Consider the following 19,212-nt stretch of genomic DNA (forward strand, 5'->3'; position numbering starts at 1 on the left):
TGCAGAAAATTTCACTCTTGTAAATTCAATGGTTCTGTCGTTATTGAGATTTGAAACTTCACCATCAAATAAGTATGCAAATATTATGTGGAAAATATAAAATGTTTAAGGCCATTTTTTAAGCCTTAAGTAGCAAGACACAAAACTGAAAAACCATGATTCTTGTTGATTAAAACCTGCTCTTTCCAGTGGTGGCAAAAATGAAAGAATTGAAGGTGTCCCACATTAAGATATTTTCCCCTAAAGATAGGTCAAATTTTGAGTATCTTTGAAGGAAAATATCTCAGCCGGCAAATAAGTATAAGAGCTCATATTTAGTTAAGCTGAATTCATGCAGAAAAATGGAATGCCCAAAGAAGAAGGTGCCAAAGGCTTTTATTTCAAAGTTATGACTTTCAAAAGTCTTGCTTAAATTTGTTGCGACAAATTTTTGGTGCCAGTTTTAGAATGCATTGTAAAAAATGTAAAGGTTTTTGAGCCTGGACACTAAAAGTTTTGCATTTTCTGCCAAAAGTTAACTAGGTATACCAAGTTTCAGACTACTACCTCTCAATGTCGTGCATCAGTAACACTTAAAACTTTGAAAATTTTTTGTGATTTGCTCGGCTTAACACAAGTGACCTCCACAAAAAAGGTGCTGGTGCCTCAAGCATACTATATTTTGAACTGAATTTTTGCACAGCTTCTTTGGAAAACTGTTTAAACATCTATACTAAGGTTCAACAAAATTGAAGATGGTTGAGCAGGGATCATCTTCAAAATTAGAGGCCAAAATCATCTTCAAAATTAGGGAGCTAAATGACTTTGATAACTGAGAGGAAAGTGGAAGAGAATTGAAAAAGCTGAACATAATAAAGGTGCCAGGGTGGATGGAATCTAGCCTATTATATTTAGGGAGGCAGCAAAGGAGGTAAGAAAACCTTTAGCCATAATTATGAGAGCATCCTTGGATTCACTGGAAGTCTCTATTCACCAGAGATGTGCAAATGTATCCTCAATTCATAAAGGGAGATCAAAAGGTGACATGAGTTATTACAGACCTGACAGCTTAACAACTGTTCCAGGGAAAATAATGGAGTCATGGTTAAAGAAGTAATTCGGTACTACCTGGACAAGAATGCAGTTACCCTACAGTCACGCCATGTATTTGTTAAGGGACAGTCTTGTCTAACCAATCTGATGTTACTATGATGCAGTGACCAAGAAAATGGATGCAAAAAATAATTTTGGATTTCAGGAAGGATTTTGATACTGTTGCACACAAAAGACTGCTCTATAAACTAAAGAAATGTGGCAATAAGGACAAGTTACTGCTATGAATAATGGAATGGTCCAGTGGAAGAAGACAGAGAGTGGTTATCAATGGGCATTGCCCTTTGTGGACTAATGTTGTCAGTGGAGTTCCCAGGGTTCAGTGCTTTGCAAATTGTTGTTTTCAATATTGATTAATCATATATTAATGAAGGCATATCAGGCTTAATGTCTAACTTTTCAGATGATGCAAAGGTTGGTACAGTAGTTAACAATATTGATGGTATGCTACTCAAGCAAGGTCTGGAAAAATTAGTTTGAGCTGAGAAATGGCAGTTGAAGTTTAACATTGACAAAGGCAAGCTACTGCACATGGGCAGCAGTAAACTCAGAGTAACTTATTTTAGTGTCCAGTAGAAAATGAAAAAGACCTGGGGTAATTCTGCAGTCACATATGAAATTCTCTGAATAGTGCAAATGTGCTGCCAGTATAGCTCGTGGTTTTGTCAATGATATACAGAAACTTTGCTAGTTGGGATGAGGAGGTGATTATCTCTTTGTACAATGCCATGGTTAGGCTGAATCTAGAGCAGCGTTTCCGAAACTTTTTTAGTCACGGAACACTTTTCATCTCACAACACATCCACGGAACACAATTTTAGCAAGAGCCGAAGAACTGTTGCTAATATTTTATTACATATGGTTCATTGTGCATCAGGAGCATCTTTATTTCCAACATATGTAAAGCCGAAATTCAAATAACTGTCATTATACTTTCATTTTGGTCTTTTATTAGCTGGTTCCTGTTTATTCACTTCAGATTTTGGGGAACAAAATTCTGCGATTGTTCATCCTCACTTTGAAGTCTGACAATATTTTGTTTGACAATATTTTCATCGACCAAATTTGCACTACTAGAGGTACTTTGCTTCTCGTTTTAACATTCCTCTTTTCAACCACAAATCCATGGTCATTTATTTTAATAATGATATTTCAAAATACTAATAATTATCAAAAAAATTTATACTTTTATAATTAATAATTTAAAATATTTTAAAATTTATAATTAATCAAAAAGAATCAAGGAAGTGAGTTCAGTTATGATATCGGTTCGCTTCCTCTTCTGCTTCAACCCGTGTACTCCAGGCTAAATTGCATATGAATGACATACTTACCATACTAGATGACCACATTGCTACCTTTTCATAGGTGTCATTACCTCTACACATACTTCTCTATGCAAAGCCCTCCAAAATAGTGTTCTGTGGTCTATGCCAGTATATTAATAACCGAAAAAAAATTATGTTAAATATTATCATGATACAAAAGTGGTGTATGCTACAAATATGCAAAATTAATTAATTTTATTTTTTAAATTATTAATTACGATTTTTTGTGGAACACTAGTGTTCCGTGAGGCGTGAACACAAGCTCCGCAGAACCCAGTTTGAGAAACGCTGATCTAGAGTATTGTATGCTGGTCTGGAGGCCTCACTTTAGTAAGGATGTAGATGTGCTGGAACTAGTGCAGAGAAGAACATCCAGATTGGTGAAAGGAAAAAGGGTGCACTTACCTAGAATGGCTTCAGTTCTGTAAATTGCAGTGTCTGCAGACTAGACACGTGCTGGGTGATTTAATTGAGGTGTTTTTAAGGCCTTGAATGGATTGAGTAAACTAAGTGATTAGCATTGGCATTAGCAGAGGCATATGATGAAAGAAAGCAAGCTTATACAGCATCAGCCAAAAAAACCCTTCCTATTTCACCTACTCATTCACTTCAAAATTTGTCCAATTCTTCCTTGAATTTATTTAAGCTATCAACTTCCACAACGGCAGATGGAAGTCTGTTCCAGCAATCAACTACCTGTATGGCTAAAGTCAAATTTCTGCACATCTATTCTACAACTGTCTTTCCTCAATTTGAATCTATTCCTTGCTCAGGTTCATAATCTGAGCAAGAGAAAGAATCCCATCAGCATTGAGCTTGCTCAACCTGTTCAAGGCCTTATACACCTCAATCAGATCACCTTGTAGGTGCCTAGTCTCCAGGCGCTGCAATTTGCAGAACTTTAAGCCTTTCTTGGTAAGAGCACCCCTTTGTTCCCTTCACCAGTCTTGTTTGCCTTCTTTGTTTGCCTTCGTTCTAGCAACTCTACATCCTTCGTAAAATGAGGTCTCCAGACCTGTACTCAAGGTGTGGCCTGACCGTTGCCTTGAACAATGGGATAATCACCTCCTTGTCTCTGCTAGCAAAATTCCTAAATATCATTGACAAGACTCCATGACCTGCTCTCGCAGCCCCTCTGCACTGTCTGCAAACCTCATATTTGACTGCACAATTATTCCTAGGTCTTTTTCATTCTCCACTTCCCTGAGTTTAGTACAGTTGGTACTTTTCTCTCAGGTTACTGCTACCATACGCAGTACTTACTTTGCATTTGTCAATGTTAAACTTCAGTTGCCACTTCTCGCCGACCGGGCTAGCCGGGTGGGTAAATTGCCTGCCTGGCAACCCAAAGGTCGCAGGTTCGAATCCCGCCTTGTGCTTGGATCAAAGTACTACAAAAACCTTGGGAGGTGCACTATGGCCACAGAAGCCAATGTGCCAACTACCAAAAAAAAAAAAAAAAAAGTTGCCACTTCTCAGCCCATTTGCTCAACTTATTTAGATCCTTTTTCAGTAGCATACTGCCTTTACTGTCAGTAACAGCCCTGCCAACCTTTATATAATTTGTATACTTGGACATTAAGGCTGATATGCCTTCATCAATATGATTCATGAAAACACAAAACAACAATGGGCCCAGCACCAAACTTTGGGGAACTCCACTAATTACATTCGTCCACAAAGAGCAGCATCCATTGCATTGATTACCACTCTCTGTCATTTCCCACTCAACTGTTTCTTTATCCATTGTAGCAATTTGCCCTTAATGCCATACTGCTGCAATTTGTACAGCAGTCTTCCAGGTGAAACAGTATCAAAAGCCTTCCTGAAATCCAAGTACAAGCACTCCCGACTTACGTAATACTCGACTTATGGAAATTTGACTTTAAATAAGTTTTTGCTGGCCAGTGCAAACTTAAAAAAATCGTGGAAACGTATTTTGCATCCCTATAAACAATTTGCACTTGATAACCAATTAAAAGGATTTGAAATAAAAAAAAATATTGAAAAAATTTGTTTAATGAAAAGGTAGCATCATGAGAGATAAGAAAAAAGCTTTAAAAATGATATTTTTAAAGCTTTTTTTCAAATCCCATCTTGTAAAATTTGCCGTATCTTGACGCTATGTTCAACATTCGGATCTCCATTCATAATCGCCTCGCAGGCCATGTCAACCCCCCAAAAAACTCTCTCCAATCTTCTGTTAAAAATACTTTTAGTGATACTTTAGGATTGTTTTCCTCTTTTTCATATGCAGTTTGCTCCTCAATTTCAAGGAGATTTGCACCATCTAAGTCGCATGCGAGTCAGTGCAGTCACATACATTGAGAGTGTCCAAAGTTTTGAATCCAAATTCTTTTTCAATCTTCACAATGTCTTTGGCAGTTGTCTGAACTTGCAATTCAAAGCCAGTGAAATCATTTACCAAAGGGGCAAAACATGCTTCAAAAAGAATGCATGTTGTTGGCAGTGATTTCTAGCCAAAATCACTTAGCTCCCTGTTAGAGTTTGATAAAGTTCTGGCACTGCCCTCATTGAATAACTCCTCGTGTGTGAATATAGATTCAAAATACTCATTCAGTTTATCAGTTACCTGAGCAGGATCATCAATAGTTGAACTATCTGTGTTAAGTGGACCAATCTGATTCATCCCTTTCCTTCTAGAGTTTACATAAGTAAAGAACTCTTTGCTGTTTTTCTTTGCATCCTTTGCCAAAGATTTCTTGTAATCTGCATTGTAACCTCCTTTGTGATTGATTACAGACTCACTTATATCTGCCATAGGTTTCTGTGGCACCTTATAATTTATATGCATCCCATGCATTATTCTTCTCTGCCATGAGCCTCATTAATTCATCTGACATCCATTTAAGCCTAAACCTTGAACAGTATTTCTTAGTTGGTATGAAAAGCCAAGTGGCCTCTTAGATTGAGTCCCTGAAGGCTTCCCATTTTGAATTCACCGTTGGTAACATCATTAGTTGATCCTGCTGTATAGAATTTAAAAACTGTCTGAGACCACTGTAATCACCTTTAGAAGCAAAAACCCTTCCCTTTACCCTTGATCGTAGTTACATCGTTAAGTAAGTCCCATCAGTGGGATCACTGTCACCCAGTGGTTCCTTTATCTGCAAATTCTTAATGCATGAATAATCAGCGCTGATAATCAGATCAAAAGTATTACTCCTTCTGGTTGCCTCTCGAACACGTTGCTGTAGAAAGCAGTCATCCAGTAAATCCAGAAAAAAGTATGCGAGTGACCAATCTACAAGTTCCATACAATATCTGGAAAGTTAAAATCCCCTATTATAAGACATTGATTTACTGGCCCACTCTATTTCTTTGCACGATTGTTCATTATACTCATTACAGTCATTAGGCCTAACACACACACCTACTCTCATTTTCCCTTTCCCAGTGTTTATGTCACACCACCCTGACTCTGTATTACGTTGTTCCCCAATGTCACTTAGATGCACTTACTTAGATTTTGTGTTTCTTAACTAATAACATAACCCCTCCTCCCTTCTTGTCTTGTCTATCCTTCCTGTACACATTGTACTCTCCAAATTACAATTCTGCACTGCTTATATCTGTCTGACACCACATCTCTGATATCCCAACAATATTTGCCTTTGATGTCTTGACCAGCACTTCAAATTCATCAAATTTATTAACTATACTTCTAACATTGGTGTACATGCAAGTATACATGCACCTGTTCCTACTCTTACTTACCCTAAACACTGCCCATGTATTTATTTGTTCTGTGATGACTCCCTGTAGTCCTGGAAATTCCCAGCACCTTGTTTTCCAGTCCACTGTTCATTCTAATAGAAGCAGTGGAAGAATCACTTTTGCCTCTGCCTGCAGCCACTTTTAATCTTTTAGTCTGTGGATCACCCCTAAGCTAACAGTTTAGGGGGATTCACACCTAACAATGCCTCGATAGCATCAGCAAATATTCTTGCACCCTTTCTATTTAAGTGTACCCCATCCCTGTAGAAGCAGTCTCTCCTGTTAACAAGCACAGACCACATCACTTTTTGTGATATTGATGAAGGTATATCAGGCTTAATGTCGAAGTTTGCAGGTGATACAAAGGTTGGCAGGGTTGTTAATGACAGTAATGGCAGTGTGCTACTGCAACAGGATCCTGAAAAAAATTCTGCTCCACGGGCCTTGCACAATCTCTCCAGGGCCGAATTGATTGATGAAGCTCTTATCATATACAGGTAGCCCCTGTATAACAGGATACTTCTACAACAAGGTTTCGCTCTAACACTTAATTTGAGAATTGCGGGAAATCTCACATAACACGGTATTTTTTCTCTTTTGTCCTGGGAAAACCCTTCTATTATGTTAGATGTAATTTCCAACATTTCCATTCCTTTTTGTGAATCCTTGCTGTTGACTCTCTAGTCGTTATCGCCTTCATGGTATTTTTCTAAAGCATATTTCTGGAGGTCACTACCATGAAACAATTTGCGGTCTCTGATTTATTGGTCTTTTCTGTTAGTGTAATCAGTTATAAACAGGTAGTAAAATCGATCTTCTTGCATTTGCTGTAGTACTGATAGCTGGAATTCTGTGGATTTTTCACATTATTATGGTGAAATGTGTTGCTCCTTCCATGAAATATTCAATCATATAAAAAACATAAATAAATTTTCAGAAACTCATTATTCCGTATCTCACTTGTGCATATCGTGTTTGTTGCAGCTTGTGCCCGCCTTGTTATTGATTGCCCATCAATTTTACTGTTTTAAATTTTACAACCAAAAAAAAAAAAAAAAAAAAAAAGTCAGTGAACAGAAATATCATTTAGTATGTACATATTACAGTATGTATTAATTAAGATATGTATGTAAGTGTAAATTTATTTTTATTTTGCTAACTGGAAAATATTCTTCCGATTTTCATGTATCACTTAAAGTGGGGGTCCACTGTATTTTGTTGAGAGATCCATGGGTTAGGTTCTGTGCTGTTGAACTTGTGCTTATTTGAGACCATGAAAAATGGTGACTTCGAAGAGTGCAGTTTGTGACTTTTAAAGAGAGCAGAAGGTACACGAAATCTAGATGCTGCAGAAGAGATTGTGCTTAGCAGCTATGAAGAGGAAGAAAATTAAATGAACGTACATTATCTGACATATAAGTATCACAGTTTGTAAGGTAAGACGTTTCTTTGGTTATTACTATTTAAGTTACTACTATTAAAAAAATAAAGTTAAAATATTAAGTTATTACTACTATAAAAATTAAGTTTCCGATAGTTATAAAAAACAAAAATGATGTACTTTTGTAACATAACCATCTTTTTTGTACTGGTTCTTAGTTCCATATAACACGGTTTCGCATTACACTAAATTTTGTAGGGACCAAACTACTGTATTATACGAGGGTTACCTGTATTCCGTCCTATTGTGTATGGGCAGAATTGCAGACACTTTCAAATTTAATCCTAACTTGCGACTTTTTTTTGAACATTGACCTGTACTTGTTAAGTAAATATGTGGATCTCTTACTCTTAATGTCATTAGTGCCAATGCGTACAACAATATCACCTTTTGTGCCCTTAAAAGATATCTGCTCTACGTCATCAACATTTGCCACTGGCACACATACCTTGGTCCTATTCCACCCATCCTTTTTACACAATATATTATTGTCGGTGACAATGGAGTCACCGACAATAATTAGCTCCTGTGGGACCAGCACATTCTGCCTTGGAGATTGCTACTGTGTTGCCTGATGCACAGGAATGAGCTGTAGCATGGAATTGGGCAGCTGAGACCTTGATGGGCCCCTCATTATTAATTTATTTGAGGCATCTACCCTTCACCTCAAACTCTCATAGATGCCCATCTATGAGAGTTTGAGGTGAAGAGTTGGTTCCTAATTTCTTGGCAATCTAGGCACCTAGCATACACAAAGTCATCCTCCTTGGATGACTTTGTGTCTGTTCCAGAAAGCTCTGCAAACACTTCACACTTTGCACATTTTTTGAGACTGTGATGCATTGGAGAATCTCCCCACAGCACTCCCACTAATCTGTGCTTATTGCTTCACAGCTCTAGAGTGGGTCATGATTTCCTTTTAAATACAATGAAATTTAATAAGATTAATAAATTTTATTGATTAATTGATAATACTTTGCTAAGCTAGCAGATTCCTAATACAGTACTACTTGTTACACTGTCTAGTTTTACGTTATACCTTACGCTATCAGTTTGAGATATGCATTACACTATTTCATATCGATCTATACTACAACAATGGTGGCAAGTTCAACAATATTGGCAGCAACACCGGTATAAACGGCGAGTCGTAACCTACAAAAATACTAGTTAAATTTAAAAAATAAGCTAATGAATGCTACTAAGCCTATTTAATACCTTTGTAGAACCCAATCTAATATGTTAATTAATGAAGAATACTGTAAAAATAACAAAACTACTTATCGTTTTCAGCAGCTGAAAATCCACTGACTGTTCACCTCCGCGATCCCAGCGGCCTCTCCAATTATCAGACTTATACTGAGATAGTGTTTTATGCTAATATTGTTTCAGGAATTGAAACCATGCTTGTGAATTCCCCCTCCCCTTGTATGCTGAAGGGAAAGTATAATGGTTTTATTAAATTGCATTTTTTTCTGAAAGGTTTTAAAAAAGTTGAGTCCATCAGATGAAGATCGTGAAAGTTTGCAACAAGCAGAAGGTGTAATTCAGCAACTGAAAGGTGAACTTGAAAGAATATGTTCAGGGATTTTACCCAAAAGAAAATGTGGGTAAGTTATAAATGAATAAATTACTTTTTTTTATAATAAACTCTTGTTTTAATAAATATCTTGATAAGGATCTTTGTTAAAACAAGGTAAGGAATTTACCATTAGCAATGCCAGTTCCTTATCTTGCTCAATTCCTCCTGACAAAGAACTTATCATTAATAATGGCAAGGTGATGTGAGGAAGTACGCTTCCTCTCATCACCCTGCCATAACCACCTGTGAATCACCTTCTAAAAATTTGGATAATTACATCATCAAAAAAAAAAACCCACTTTTTCATTTTAATGAATTTTTAAAAGGATCATATAAAATTACTGTTGAGTATTAAGCATTTTCAGAATAATAAATTGGAATAATGCAAAATGTAAACATTAAATACACATGCTTTATTTTTCTCTGTAGCAAATATATATTAGCAAAAAAAAAAAAAAAAAACTTTCCACATTATTTATCCATCCCTTCCAGTAATTTTTCTAATTCTTTCTTGAATTTAGTCAAACTACCCACTTCTGCAACAACAGATGGAAGTTTGTTTCTACAATTGACCACTCATTGGCTGAAGGCAAACTCTCTATGCCTATTCTGCAACCATCCTTCCTTGGTGTGAATTTATGTCCCTTATTATTATTATTATTACTAGCCATATTGTGCAAGGAAGCCTGAGGCTTATGCTGCACCAGCTAAAAAGAAAATTTCCAAGTTACCCAGAGAGAGAGAGAGAGAGAGAGAGAGAAATAGAAGGGAATCACCAAGAAGAGAAGAATGATGGTATCCAGCTCAGGACCCTGGGTGTGCCAAGCCCATACTCACCAGATGTTATGTACATAGTCTGATCAAGAGGAAGAATCCTGTCAGCATTGGGTTTGCTCAAGCCATTCAAAGCCTTAAACCCCTCAATAAAATCATCATGCTGGTGGTGCTTAGTCTCCAAATGCTGCAACTTGCAGAACTGAAGCCTTTCTCGGCGAGACCACCATTTTGTTCCCTTCACCAATCTCATTACCCTTCTCTGCATCTGTTCCAGCAGATGCCCATACTTCCTAAAATGAGGCCTCCATGTATGCAGACCAGTATGCAAGACGTGGCCTAACCATTACCTTCTACATTGGGATAATCACCTCATTATCCCTGCTAGCAATGTTCCTGTATATCATTGACAAAACCCCATGAGCTGTCCTGAGAGCCTGGCTGCACCAGAGAATAGTGTTAAATGAAAAAGCCCCAGGTCTTTTTCATTTTTCACTATCTTGAGTGTAGCACCATACAGTTAGTACATTAATCTGGGGTTAGTGTTACCCATATGAAATACTTTGTATTTGTCAATGTTAAACTTTAATTGCTATTTTGCAGCCCAGTTTTATTTCTTGTTGCAATAGCTTACCCTGATTACTGTCATTAACCCAGTAGCTTACCCTGGTTACTGTCATTAACCACTATGCCAACCTTTGTAACACTACAAACTTAGCATTAAGTCTGATATATTCCTTCATCATTATCATTAATAAATATAAATCACAAAAATGGGCCTGGCATTGAACCTGACTTAACTATCCCTTTATTCAAAGCAAAAACTTGCCCTCGATGCCACGGTGCTCCAATTAGTACTTTTTTATGAAAAAAAAAAAAAAAGTTTTCATGAAATTCAAGTACATAAAAGATAAAATTATTTTTTGCAACCCTTTTGTTTCTGAATCATAGTACCCAATAAGATTGGTTAGACAAGACCATCCCTTAATAAATCCATGCTCTGACTGCAGTATGATTGCATTCACGTCTAGATGCATTACTTCTTTAACTAGGGATTCCATTATTTTCTTTGGAACAGAATTTAAGCTAACAGGTCTGTAATTATCCCCAATTCACAAAGGGGGATTGAAGGGTGACACGAGTAATTACAGACCAGTTAGTTTAACTTCTGTTCCGGGTAAAATAATGAAGTCGCTGGTTAAAGATGCATTGCAGGATCATCTAGACAAGACTGCAGCAATAATTCAGACACAGCATGGGTTTGTTAAGGGAAACTCTTGTCTGACAAATTTGATAGGATATTATGATGTGGTTACAAAGGAACTGGATGCAAAAAATAATTATGATATCATATATTTGGATTTCAGGAAAGCTTTTGACACCGTTGCGCATGGAAGACTATTGTACAAATTGGAGCAGAATGGTATTAAGGGTAAGTTGCTACAATGGATAAAAGGATGGTTAAGTGGGAGAAGACAGAGGGTGGTAATCAATGGGTGCTGCTCTTCTTGGACTAATGTTATTAGTGATGTCCCACAGGGTTTGGTGTTAGGTTCACTGTCAATGATATTGATGAAGGTATATCAGGCTTAATGTCGAAGTTTGCAGATGATATAAAGGTTGGCAGGGTTGTTAATGACAGTAAAGACAGTATGCTACTGCAACAGGATCTAGATAATTTGGGCAGATGGGCTAAGAAGTGGCAACTGAAGTTTAACCTTGACAAATGCAAAGTACTGCATATGGGTAGAAGTAACCCCACAGAAACGTACCAACTGTGTGGTACTACACTTAAGGTGGTAGAAAATGAAAAAGACTTGGGAGTAATTGTGCAGGCAGATATGAAGTTTTCTGAGCAATGCAGACAGGCTGCCAGGGCAGGTCATGGGGTTTTGTCAATGATATATAGGAATTTTGCTAGCAGGGAAAAGGAGGTGATTATCCCTCTGTATAAGGCAATGGTCAGAACACGCCTTGAGTACTGTGTACAGGTCTGGAGGCCTCATTTTAGGAAGGATGTAGATTTACTTGAGCGTGTACAGAGAAGGGCAACAAGATTGGTGAGGGGAATGAAGGGATCTTCTTACCAAGAGAGGCTTAAGTTCTGCAAATTGCAGTGGCTGGAGACTAGGCACCTGCGCGATGATCTGATTGAGGTATATACGGCCTTGAATGAGTTGAGCACGCTGAATTCTGATGGGATCCTTCCACTTGTTCAGATTACGAACCTAAGGGGGCATAAATTCAAATTAAGAAAAGACAGATGTAGAATAGATGTGCGGAAATTTGTGTTTAGCCAGCGGGTGGTTAATTGCTGGAACAAACTTCCATCTGTTCATTGTGGAAGTTGATAGGTTGAATAAATTTAAGGAGGAACTGGACAGGCATTTGGAGAGAATGGTGTGATTTTTTTTTTTTTTTTTTTTTTTTTTTTTGTTGGCTGATGCTGCATAAGCTCATACATTTGCTTTCTTGCATCACATGCCACTACTACTACTACTACTACTACTATTCATGTCACCTTTTGGTTCCCTTTTCAAATTGTTGGTAAATTTGCACATATCCTGTCATGCATATTTATCAGTGATATCGATAAAGGTATATTCGACTTAATATCCAAGTTTTCAGATGATACAAAGATTGGCAGGGTTGTTAACGACAGTAAAGACAGTATGCTACTGCAGCAGGATCTAGAAAAGTTATGCAGAGGGCTGAAAAGTGGCAACTGAAGTTTAACATTGACAAATGCGAAGTACTGCATATGGGTAGCAATAACCCAAGAGAAATGTACCAACTGTGTGGTTCTACACAGTACCACACAGTTGGTACGTAGTGGAGAATGAAAAAGAACTGGGGGTAATTTTGCAGTCAGATATGAAGTTCTCTGAGCAGTGCAGATTGGCTGCCAGAGCAGGTTATGGAATTTTGTTAATGATATATAGGAATTTTGCTAGCAGAGACAAGGAGGTGATTATCCCTTTGAATAAGGCAATAGTCAGGCCACACCTTGAGTTCTGTGTACAGGACTGGAGGCCTTATTTTAGAAAGGCTGTAGAGTTGCTAGAATGAGAACCAATCTTGTTTGTTCCTCTCACCAATCTTGTTGCCAGAGAAGGGCAACAAGATTGTTGAGAGGAACAAAAGGGGTGGTCTTACCAAGAGAGGCTTAAGTTCTGTGTTGCAGCATTTGGAGGCTAGACATCTGCGAGGTGATCTGATTAAGGTGTATAAGGCCTTGATTGGTTTCAGCAGGCTCAGTGCTGATGGTATACTTCCACTTGCTCAGATTAAGAACCTGAGAGGGCATAGATTCAAATTGAGAAAGACAAGAGTTGTAGAATAGATGTGTGGAAGCTCACCTTTGTCCAACAGGTGGTTGATTGCTGGAACAGACTTCCATCTGTTGTTGTGGAAGTTGATATTGTTGGGATATCAGAGATGTGGTGTCTCACACACAGATATAGGCAGTGCAGAGTTGGAATTTGGAGAGTACAATGAGTATAGGAAGGATAGATAGGAAAGGACGAGAGGAGAGGTTATGCTGTTAGTAAGAAATACATCAAATCTAAGCATTTGCATCCAATTTATGCTGGTGGACAATGCAGCGTTAAGTCTGTCTGGTGTGAAATAAGCACTGGGAAAGGAAAAATGAGAGTAGGTGTATGTTATAAACCTAATGAATCTGATGAGTACAATCAATTGTGCAGAGAAATAGAGTGGGCCAGTAAATCAGAATGCCTTATAATGGGAGATTTTAACTTTCCAGATATTGACTGGAACTTGGTCACTCGCACAATAGCAAGACTTTGTGGATTTATTGGATGACTGTTTTCTACAGCAACATGTTCCCGAGGCAACCAGAGGGAGTAATACTCTTGATCTGATTACCAGTAGTGATTCTTCATGCATTAAGAATCTGCAGATAAAGGAACCACTGAGCAAAAGTGATCACAATGTATTGATGTGGGAATTATTTAAAGATGTAACTACCATCAAGGCTAAAGGGAAGGGCTTTTGCTTTCATAAAGGTGACTACAGAGGTCTCAGACAGTTTTTAAATTCTGTACAGTGGCATCAACTGATGATGTTACCAACAGTGAATTCTAAATGGGAAGCCTTCAGGGACTTAATTTTGGAGGCTTCTAGGCTTTTCATTCCAAATAAGAAATACTGTTCAAGGTTTAGCCCTAAATGGATGTCAGATAAATTAATGAGGCTAGTGGCAGAGAAGAAGAATGTATGGGATGCATATAAAGTATCAGGCGACACAGAAGCCTATGGCAGGTATAAGGCAGGTACTAAGGCAGCCAATATGGCAGGTACTAGTCTGTAATCAAGTCACAAAGGAGTTTAGGCAGGCGAAGGCAGATTATGAGAAATCTTTGGCAAAGAAGGCAAAGAAAAACAGCAAGGAGTTCTTTACTTATGTAAACTCTAGAAGGAAAGGGATGAATCAGATTGGACCACTTAACGTAGATGGGTTGACTATTGATGATCATGCTCAGGTAGCTGATAAACTGAACGAGTATTTTGCTTCTACATTCACACACAAGGAGTTATTCAATGAGGAGAATGCCAGAAGTTTATCAAAGGCTAACAGGGAGCTAAGTGATTTTGTAATAACTGAGAGCAAAGTGGAGGAGAAATTGTTGAAGTTAAACATAAGGAAGGCACCTGGGGGTGGAAGTGATCTATCCAGTTATATTAAAGGAGGCAGCAAAGGAAGTAAGCAGGCCCTTGGCCATAATTATGAGAGCTTCCTTGGACTCAGGGGAGGTCTCCACGGACTGGAGGTGTGCAAATGTATCACCAATTCACAAAGGAGGTTCAAAAGGTGACACAAGTAACCATAGACCTGTTAGTTTAACTTGTGTTCTAGGGAAAATAATGGAATCACCGGTTAAGAAAGCATTGCAGGATCATCTAGACAAGACTGCAGTAATAGTTAAGACACAGCATGGGTTTGTCAAAGGGAGGTCTTGTCTGACCAATTTGATTGGTTACTATGATGTGGTCACAATGGATCTAAATGCCAAAAATAATTTTGATATCATATACTTGGATTTCAGGAAAGCTTTTGATACTGTTGCACATGGAAGACTGCTGTACAAATTGGAGAGGTACGGCATCAAGGGTAAGCTGCTACAATGGATAAAGGGATGGTTGAGTGGAAGACAACAGAGAGTGGTAATCAATGGACACTGCTCCTCGTGGACAAATGTTATTAGTGGAAGTTCCGCAGGGTTCGGTGTTGGGGCGATTGTTGTTTTGCATATTTATCAATGGTATTGATGAAGCTAAATCAGGTTTAATGTCCAAGTTTGCAGATGATACAAAGGTTGACAGGGTTGTTAACGACAGTAAAGACAGTATGCTACTCCAACTGGATCCAGATAAGTTGGGAAAATGGGCTGAGAAGTGGCAGCTGGAGTTTAACATTGACAAATGCAAAGTACTGCGTATGGGTAGCAATAAACGAAGAGAAACTTACCAACTGGGTGGTACTATGCTCAGTGAAATGGAAAGTGAAAAAGATCTGGGGGTAATTGTGCAGCCAAATATGAAGTTTGCTGAGCAGTGTAGACAGGCTGCCAGGGCAGGCCATGGAGTCTTGTCAATAATATATAGGAATTTTGCTAGCAGGGACAGGGAGGTGATAATCCCGTTATACAAGGCAGTGGTCAGGCCACACCTAGAGTACTGTGTACAGGTCTGGAGACCTCATTTTAGGAAGGATGTAGAATTGCTAGAACAAATAGAAAGAAGGGCAACAAGATTGGTGAGGGGAACAAGAGGGCCCTCTTACCAAGAAAGGCTTAAGTTCTGCAAATTGCAGTGCCCTCAGAGTAGGCACCTGCAAGGTGATCTGATTGAGGTGTATAAGGCCTTGAATGGGTTGAGCAAGCTGAATGCTGATGGAATTCTTCATCTTGCTCAGACTACGAACCTGAGGGGGCACAGTTTCTAATTGAGGAAAGATAGTTGTAGAATAGATGTGTGGAAATTTGCCTTTAGCCAGCGGGTAGTTGATTGGTGGAACAGGCTTCCATCTTTTGTTGTGGAAGCTAATAGCCTAAATAAATTTAAGGCTGAGCTGGACTGGCATTTGGAAAGAATGGAGAGATGAAATGGGAGGGTTTTTTTTTGGCTGATGCTGCATAAGCTTGCTTTCTTGCATCGTATGCCTCTAATAATGCTAATAAATTTAAGGCTGGACTAGTCAAACATTTGTAGTGACCGAGTGGGTGAAATGGGAAGTTTTTTTTGTTTTTTTTGGCTGATACTATTTAAGTTTGCTTGCTTGCATCATCTAATGCTGATGCTAATAGGGACTGTCTCCCTGAATCCAGAGATGCTCTTATAATTATGTCTAAAGGTTTACTTACCTCCTTTGCTGCCTCCCTTAATATAATTGGACAGATTTCATACATCCTAGCCATATTTTTTATGTTTAATTTCAATAATTTCTTTTCTTCTTTCCTCCAGCTGTCACAAAATCATTTATCTCCATGTTTGATGAACTTCTGGCATTCCTCTCCCTAAAGAATTCCTCCTGTGTGAACGTAGATTCAAAATTCCTGTTCAGTGTGTTAGCAATCAGATCAGGATCATCAATAGTTAAATCATCATCATCAAATGGATCAATGTGATTAAACTCTTTCCTTTTACTGTTAATATCGGTGAAGAATTCTTTGCTGCTTTTCTTGGCATTCTTTGCCAGAGACTTCTTGTAATCTCCCATAGCTTTTCTAACCCCCTTTGTTACTTGATTACAGACCATTTTATATATACTATAGCCTCCTGTATCGCTTGATAATTTATATGCATCCCATGTCTTTTTCTTCTCTGCCACAAGTGTCATCAGTTTTATGACATCCATTTAGGTCTAAGCCAGGAATGGTACTTCTTAGTTGGTATGAAAAGCCTAGTAGCTTTTATTTCCTTGAATGCTTTGCATTTAGAAAGTTATTATCATCATTATATGGTTCCACTGTATAGAATTTAAAACCTATGAGACCACTGTAGGCATTACCCTTGTGAATTCAAAAGTCCTTTCTTTTAACCTTTACAATGTGTTTAAGTAATCACACATTAGCACTCTGTGATCGATGCCACCCTGAGGGTCTGTTACCTGCAGTTGCTTTGTGCATAATGGATCACTGCTGATAATCATCAAAATTATTGCTTCCTCTTGTTGCCACTAACATTCTGCTGTAGAAAACAGTCATCCAATAAACCCCCAAAACTATTGCTAGTGAATGAATGACCAACAAGTTCCAGTCAATATCTGTTATTAAAATCTTCCAGTTTAAGACATTCTGATTTATTGGCCCACTCTATTTTTCAGTATAATTTCTTGTTATGTTCATCTCAGTCATTAGACCTATAACTCACTCCTACTCTAATTTTTTTCACTTTCTAATCACAACAAACTGGCTCAACATTGCAGTGACCATCCATGTTGGCTGGATGCATTGCCTTAGATTTAATATGCTTTTTAACTAAGAGCATAATCCCACCCCTCCCCTCTGTCTGTGTGTTCTGTACACATTGTACTCCCCATATTCAAATTTTGCATCCCTTATGTCTGAGTGATGCCATCTCTCTGATATTCCCACAGTCTGCATTTGATGACGTAATCAGTACTTCAAATTTATTTACTATACTCCTAGTATTAGTGTACATGCACCTGACTCGTGACAGAGAAGAAAATTGCATGGGATGCATATAAATTATCAAGCGACTCAGAAGCCTATGGTAGATATAAGCTAGTCTGTAATCAGGTCACAAAGGAGATTAGGCAGGCGAAAGCAGATTACAAGAAATCTTTGGCAAAGGATGCTAAGGAAAACAGCAAAGATTTCTTTACTTATATAAACTCTAAAAGGAAGGGGATGAATCTGATTGGTCCACTTGATATTGATGGTTCGACTGTTGATGATCCTGCTCAGATAGCAAACAAACTGAATGAGTATTTTGCATCTACATTCACACATGAGGAGTTATCAAGGTTTGAAAATGGCAGAAGGTTATCAAATTGTAGCAGGGTGCTTAATGATTTTGTAATAACTGAGAGCAAAGTGGAGGAGAAATTGTTGAAGTTAAACATAAGAAAGGCACCTGGGGTGGATGGGGTCTATCCAGTTATATACTGGAGGTGGCAAAGCAACTAAGCAAACCCTTAGCCATAATTATGAGAGCATCCTTGGACTCAGGGGAGGTCCCCACAGACTGGAGGTGTGCAAATGTATCACCAATTCACAAAGGAGGTTCAAAAGGCAACCCAAGTAACTACAGACCTGTTAGTTTAACTTGTATTCCGGGGAAAATAATGGAATCACCGGTTAAGAAAGCATTGCAGGATCATCTAGACAAGACTGCAGTAATAGTTAAGACACAGCTTGGGTTTGTCAAAGGGAGGTCTTGTCTGACCAATTTGATTGGTCACTATGATGTGGTCACAACGGATCTAAATGCCAAAAATAATTTTGATATCATATACTTGGATTTCAGGAAAGCTTTTGATACCGTTGCACATGGAAGACTGCTGTACAAATTGGAGAGGTATGGCATCAAGGGTAAGTTGCTACAATGGATAAAGGGATGGTTGAGTGGGAGAAGACAGAGGGTGGTAATCAATGGGTGCTGCTCTTCGTGGACTAATGTTATTAGTGGAGTCCCACAGGGTTCGGTGTTGGGTCCATTGTTGTTTTTGTATATTTATCAATGATATTGATGAAGGTATATAAGGCTTAGTGTCGAAGTTTGCAGATGATACAAAGGTTGGCAGGGTTGTTAATGACAGCAATGGCAGTGTGCTACTGCAACAGGATCTAGAAAATTTGGGCAGATGGGCTAAGAAGTGGCAACTGAAGTTTAACCTTGACAAATGCAAATTACTGCATATGGGTAGTTCGAGCCCGTGACCACCAACTACAGAGGATGCGGAAAGGTTAGGTTATGACCACCGCATATCCTCGGAGCAATATGGCCTTAGTTGCTAATGCTACTAAAAACCAAATAACAAACAAGTATATGGATAGAAGTAACCCAAGAGAAACGTACCAACTCTGTGGTACTACACTTAAGGTGGTAGAAAATGAAAAAGACCTGGGAATAATTGTGCAGTCAGATATGAAGTTTTCTGAGCAATGCAGACAGGCTGTCAGGGCAGGTCATGGGGTTTTGTCAATGATATATAGGAATTTTGCTAGCAGGGAAAAGGAGGTGATTGTCCCTCTGTATAAGGCAATGGT

General features: G+C 38.3%; 1 protein-coding gene across 2 annotated transcripts in view; it reads left to right on the plus strand.

Moving 5' to 3' along the window:
- Positions 1-19,212, plus strand: part of Sos (Son of sevenless guanine nucleotide exchange factor) — a 669,490-nt gene that overhangs the window by 212,780 nt on the left and 437,498 nt on the right. For both annotated transcript variants that reach the window (XM_090376631.1, XM_090376632.1), the window contains exon 9: positions 9,082-9,209. In XM_090376631.1, coding sequence (XP_090232757.1) covers positions 9,082-9,209 — 128 coding nt within the window. The remainder of the gene's footprint in view (positions 1-9,081; positions 9,210-19,212) is intronic.

This window comes from Mastigoproctus giganteus, chromosome 6, assembly GCF_048544385.1.
Source record: "Mastigoproctus giganteus isolate SK-2022 chromosome 6, ASM4854438v1, whole genome shotgun sequence".
Lineage (NCBI taxonomy): Eukaryota > Metazoa > Arthropoda > Arachnida > Uropygi > Thelyphonidae > Mastigoproctus > Mastigoproctus giganteus.